Source organism: Medicago truncatula, chromosome 3 (assembly GCF_003473485.1).
Source record: "Medicago truncatula cultivar Jemalong A17 chromosome 3, MtrunA17r5.0-ANR, whole genome shotgun sequence".
Taxonomy (NCBI): domain Eukaryota; kingdom Viridiplantae; phylum Streptophyta; class Magnoliopsida; order Fabales; family Fabaceae; genus Medicago; species Medicago truncatula.
In genome coordinates this window covers 50,261,401-50,267,708 of record NC_053044.1, presented here as the reverse complement: position 1 = coordinate 50,267,708, position 6,308 = coordinate 50,261,401, and the positions used below count along the sequence as shown (strand labels likewise).

Below are 6,308 nucleotides of genomic sequence, written 5' to 3'. Positions count from 1 at the left end.
TAAAGAGATGGATTAAAATTAACTAAATTAAGATCAATTAACATTTTAATTAATAAATGTCAAGAGTGGAGTAAGCATTTCACTAATTTATAATCCATTATAATCCATGTGGCATTTAACTAAGTTCACCGTCCAATAAACCAACATCATCCACGTGCCTCACGCTGACAATGGGGTCCACACACAAACGGCTACATCTCAATCAATCCTATTCATAAACCCTAACCAAATCCAAATCGAAAAACACTCCAATTTCAAATTTCGAACTTGGCGCTCTCATTTTCTTCTTCTTAAGTCTCCGATCAAATCCTCACCGGAAAACCAAAAATGGGTGGCGCTCACAGCCGCGACGGTTTACTCGAAAGTTCCGATGAAGAATACGAAGAAAATGAAAACGAAGAAGCGAACTACGAAGATGCAAACGAAGGAGAAGATTCAGAGAAACGAGTGAAAACTCCGTCATCGGTAGATGAAGTTGAAGCCAAACTCAAAGCTCTTAAGCTCAAATACGCTGTTAAAAATCAAAACCCTAACGCCGTTAAGCTTTATCTTCACATCGGTGGTAATTCCCCCAACGCAAAATGGGTAATTTCTGAGAAATTTACTACTTACTCTTTTGTTAAAACTCGTTGTGTTGGTGGAAACAGCGATGATGATGAAGATGAAGAAGAAGATGGCGATGATGATGCTGATGAGGGTTTTTGGGTTTTGAAAATTGGTTCAAAAATTAGGTCAAAAGTTGGTGGTGAAATGCAATTGAAAACCCTAGCGGATCAGCGACGTGTGGATTTTATTGCGAAAGGTGTTTGGGCGATGAAATTCTTTACTGAACAGGATTTTGACGCGTTTTTGGTGAAGTTTCAGAATTGTACTTTTGAGAATACGCATGGGTATGAAGCTACTGATGAGAATAAGCTTAAGGTTTATGGTAAGGATTTTCTTGGGTGGGCGAAACCGGAAGTCGCTGATGAGTCTATGTGGGAAGATGCTGATGATAGCTTCTCGAAGAGTCCTGGTTCGGCCACGCCAGTGAGAGCGAGTCAGGATTTGAGGGAGGAATTTGAGGAAGCTGCAAATGGTGGGATTCAGAGCTTGGCGCTTGGTGCTCTGGATAACAGTTTCTTGGTTGGTGAAAATGGGATTCAGGTTGTGAAGAATTTTGCAACTGGGATTCATGGAAAAGGGGTTTTTGTTAACTTTGGTGGTGGTTCGTCCTCAACATCGAAGTTGGTGGATTGCACTCCCAAGAAAACGCTTCTCATGAAAGCCGAGACCAGCATGCTTCTGATGAGTCCATTGGGTGAAAACAAATTTCATTCAACAGGGCTTCACCAGTTTGATATTGAGACTGGTAAGGTTGTGACAGAATGGAGATTTGGTAAGGATGGTACTGAGATTACAATGAAAGATATCACCAATGATAGTAAAGGGGCTCAATTGGATCCATCGGGTTCAACTTTTCTTGGATTGGATGATAATAGGCTTTGTAGGTGGGATATGCGCGACCGTCATGGAATAGTTCAGGATCTTGCTGACTCTAACTCCAACATGAGTACACCTGTGTTGAATTGGGCACAGGGTCATCAGTTCTCCAGAGGGACAAACTTTCAGTGCTTTGCTACAACTGGTGATGGTTCTGTTGTTGTTGGTTCTTTGGATGGAAAGATTCGGCTGTATTCTATCAACTCTATGAGGCAGGCGAAAACCGCTTTTCCTGGACTTGGTTCACCTGTTACTAATGTGGATGTAACTTTTGATGGAAAGTGGATTGTGGGAACCACGGATACTTACTTGGTTGTTATCTGTACGGTGTTTACTGATAAAGATGGGAAAACTAAAAATGGTTTTGCTGGTAGAATGGGAAATAATATTGCTGCACCAAGGTTGCTCAAGCTCAACCCTCTTGATTCGCATCTTGCTGGAGTCAATAACAAATTCCAAAAAGCTCAGTTTTCGTGGGTGAGTATATCATTTCTGCATGCTTGTTTACTATTGTTTCTACCGTTGTCTTGTAAATTAAGAATGATGGTATCATCTATTGCTGTGAATTATCAACTGTTATCTTCTTTTTGTGTGTTAAGTGCTTGCCCGTTATCTAAAGAAAGTATCTTATGCTATAACATGTGTTTTCGGGCTACTGACTTTATGTGCTTCATTAACTGTGTTGCGATGCATAATACAAGGACAGATTACTGTAATATTACACAGTTGTCAGAACAATTAGTTTGTAATATGTTATTTGCAAATTGCTTTATGAGATGTTACCACATCAATAGCATTGCATTATATGAATACATTTACTATTGATAATATTGGGCAATGTTTTCTTGTATCGATTCAGTAAATGGATTCAAGCCTATGTTTTCACCTAATAACTTTACCTCTTATTTTCCATAACTTGCTGTATTGTTCTTAATTTCATTTTGCAAATTGAGGCATTGCTCTTGAATCTGTTAGCCAAAAATGCTATCATGCATTGATAGAACCGTACCAGAAATTGCATGATGTTTGAAATTATGTTCTGTATTGGTAACGGTATTAAGTTTGTGCAGAAAATAGTAGAAGCTGTCTGCTTGGCAACAGAATAGGAAGAAAATAGAAATATCCTAGAGTCTTGGAGAGGCATGGACTCCCCCATCAATTTCTTCACTCACTAATTTCCTGCTTCTCTTTTGTTTTTCCTCCTTCCCTTGCTTCCCACACCCCCTTTCTACCACCTTTAGGCTGTTACTCGAAGTCACCCTTCCAACCTTATTTTACACCCCTACCCTACCACACCCTCTTCTTTTCCTAAAATACAGTTTAGTCATCTTAAGGCGCACCCTAAACCTAACACATGCATTGAACTTTCTCTACTGACATCTTATTTGAATGGTCTTTCGACTTTCTTCTATATGTTTTTTTTTTTGTTGAAAAATTACACTTACACAAACTCTTCACTTCTGTTTAAATATATCCCTTACCAAGAGTCCAATCCGTAATCTTATCGGTTTTATAGTGAATGTAGTGTTTGCTGTTGCTGAAAACAGAGATGTTATAGTTTGGCATAGTGTTTTTTTTCCTGCAATTTGATTGGTCTGTTCTGTTTCCACATCTGCTGAAAAATGTGTTTTTTGTTTGCATCTTCTGTATTCTTGTGGAAATACATTTTATAATGATTTCAACTTCTTGGTAACTTAGGTGACAGAGAACGGGAAACAGGAGCGACATATAGTGGCTACTGTGGGAAAGTTCAGCGTGATATGGAACTTTCAACAGGTCAAAGATGGATCTCATGATTGTTACCGCAGCCAACAGGGTCTAAAGAGCTGCTACTGCTACAAGATAGTTCTCAGGGATGACTCCATCGTTGAAAGCCGGTTTATGCATGACAAGTTTGCAGTCACTGATTCTCCTGAGGCTCCATTGGTTATAGCTACCCCAATGAAAGTTAGCTCATTCAGCATGTCCAACAGGCGATGATAATTCGTGGCACAACTATCAATTAATTGTTAGCTATTGTAGCTTAATTAGTGACATTTTCAGATGTTTCATTTTAAAACTTCTCATTGTATGTACTATGTAGGATGTTTAAGGTGTAGTTGTTGATGGGGAACTCAAATCAGCTACCTACGGTTGTCAAATTGTACTAGTATATTTGGTTTTGTTGTAAGCTAACGCTTGTTGGTCCCAGAATTCTACCTTTTATAAAAATTACGTTTTACTTTTCTGAATTACTATGACCTTTTATAAAAATTACGTTTTACTTTTCTGAATTACTATGACCTTGTTTAACGCTATGATGGTTGGTACTGCCTTGCTTTCTATGTGCTTGCTTTCAAGTTACAATATGAATATGAATTTTAAAAGGTCCGCAAAAACTAAAAGGGATGTGGAGGCTTTAGAAGCGGACGTTTTTTATCCAACCATCTGATCTCATTGGATAAGTGGACCCATGATTACTCATGGTTTTTTTACTTGAACAAAAACAACATAATAATACGTATGTGGCTGTGAAAGAGTAGCAATTTTAAACAATTGATTTGTAGTCCTGGGATAGGAGCGGATAATTAGAGAACAATGGTTGCACTTGCAGCAATAGCAAGAAGCTTCCATTTCCAGCAACATTCTTTAATCAACAGCAATGTCATTGGTAAACCTTCAACAGCAGGACACCACTGGCTCAGGCCTGCTGCTGCAGGAACAGGAGTCACTCCACGTTGTAAACAAATTTGTGCAGCAGCACAACAGCGACCCACATGGCTCCCGGGACTTGATCCCCCAACTTATCTTGATGGAACGTAAGCCCTTACGCCTCTCTGTATTTTGACTCCTAAGTTCATCTTAAAATGCCAGTGTTAGTTTCTCTTTTCAAGTTATTGTAACGTTAAGGTTAACCTTTTCAGCCTGCCTGGAGATTTTGGGTTCGACCCACTTGGACTAGGAGAGGATCCTGAAAGCTTAAAGTGGTATGTGCAAGCAGAGTTGGTTCATTCTCGCTTTGCAATGCTTGGGGTCTTGGGAATTTTAGTCACAGATGTGAGTCACACAACTCTTAACATAATTTTTCACATTTCATAATTCCAGTAACGTTTTTTATATTGAAAGAAGCTTTACTATTAAAACACATGCGCCACATATATATTATCAAAGTTTTGAATAAAGGCCTGCAAAGCTACTACGATCTAAACTGCAACATAATGGTTTTTGATGTTGTCGAAACCACAATGTGACTGCGACTGAGGTTGGATCGGCCAAGTTTGGCCACGATTCTCTATCAAGGATAGCGAGACAGCTGTGACTGTATCACAACCGCTATTTATAATCATATATACGACGGGCATTTCATCCTAAACTTGTTATCAATCTATGCAGCTACTTCGTGTCGCAGGAGTTAATAGCATACCAATTTGGTTTGAAGCTGGTGCAGTAAAATACGAGTTTGCCAACACAGGGACGCTCGTTGTTGTTCAACTACTCTTGATGGGGTACGATTTTAGTCACAGGCTTCCAACTTCTGCTTGATGAGTTGAGCTTTCTATATTTTCGTTATCCTTACAGGACATGTGATTTATTTACTTTCACTTGCACAGGTATGCTGAAACAAGAAGGTATATGGATTTTGTCAGTCCTGGATCTCAAGCTAAAGAGGGTTCCTTCTTTGGATTGGAAGCTTCACTTGGAGGCTTAGAGCCAGGGTATTTCCATTTCCGATAACCGTACACACACTTGTGCACTTTTGAGCTGTGTTTTTCTTTTTTCTTCGTTATTCACAATTGTAAGCTAGTTAAGGTATATAATCTTGTTTCAACAAATAGGTACCCTGGGGGTCCTCTGCTAAATCCTCTTGGCTTAGCTAAAGACATTAAAAGTGCTCGCGAATGGAAGCTTAAAGAGATCAAGAATGGTATTTTTTTTCTCAGTTTTTCATTCTTTGTCTGTTAGTTCATAATACTCCAAAGCTTGTTTTCATAATTGCAAATATTCTTGTTACAGGGCGACTTGCAATGGTAGCAATACTTGGTATCTTTGTACAAGCTTCAGTGACTCATGTTGGACCAATTGATAACCTTGTTGAGCATCTCTCCAATCCATGGCATAAAACTATTATTCAGATCCTTGCAAGTTCTAGTTCTTAATTCTGACACAAGTACGTGTATTAGTCTTATGGAACTTGGACTGATCCATAAAACCAAATTCTTTCTTTAAGCTTTGGAAGGTGACTCAAATTCCGATCCCTAGAATGTTTTCCCCTTTTAAGTTTTCATTTACAGTTGATATATTAACTAAATAACAAACTTGTGTAACTAATAATTTTCCAACATCGTGATACTTACTTTTCACTGTGGATAAATCATAAATCAATGATACAAGGTTTGATGCCATATTAGTATAAGAATCAAAACGAAATACTTATATGCGAGTCAACAAAATGGCCATTTTCATATACGCTTTAATATCCCCATTCAACCGGTCTTTCTACTTTATTGAATACATGAATGAATATCTAGACTTATGCAATGCTTCAGGGTTAAAAAACTAGTCTTCAACTTCAGCGACATTGCTTGTTCCCCACCTGTGTGAAATCAACCATTTCTACCGAACTATTTTTCCTTATCGCTAGGATAAACATTCCTATAAGACTATTACTTTTCCCACTCTATGCCTTTCTTCGCGCGCCCTATTTTTTTTACCCCAAAATACCCCTAGTCCAGATTATATAATCCGGAACCATTCCGGAATATATAATTCGAATTGTTTTGTGGTTTTTGGCACTTCATCATGCTGATGGATCCGAATTATACAATCCGAACAATTTAGAGAATTTC

The 6,308-nt window shown here is 38.5% G+C and overlaps 2 protein-coding genes across 2 annotated transcripts; both read left to right on the top strand.

Moving 5' to 3' along the window:
* The first annotated feature begins 213 nt into the window (after positions 1-213).
* Positions 214-3,713, top strand: LOC11431815 (protein CYPRO4). Its single transcript, XM_003602991.4, has 2 exons — positions 214-1,959; positions 3,181-3,713. Exons 1-2 carry the CDS (start codon positions 328-330, stop codon positions 3,460-3,462), a joined length of 1,914 nt encoding a protein of 637 aa, XP_003603039.1. The 5' UTR covers positions 214-327; the 3' UTR covers positions 3,463-3,713.
* Positions 3,714-3,969: 256 nt separating this feature from the next.
* LOC11431390 (photosystem I chlorophyll a/b-binding protein 5, chloroplastic) lies at positions 3,970-5,822 on the top strand. The gene is made up of 6 exons (XM_003602990.3): positions 3,970-4,280; positions 4,386-4,518; positions 4,855-4,967; positions 5,073-5,177; positions 5,298-5,386; positions 5,476-5,822. Exons 1-6 carry the CDS (start codon positions 4,060-4,062, stop codon positions 5,616-5,618), a joined length of 804 nt encoding a protein of 267 aa, XP_003603038.1. The 5' UTR covers positions 3,970-4,059; the 3' UTR covers positions 5,619-5,822.
* The last annotated feature ends 486 nt before the right edge of the window (positions 5,823-6,308 follow it).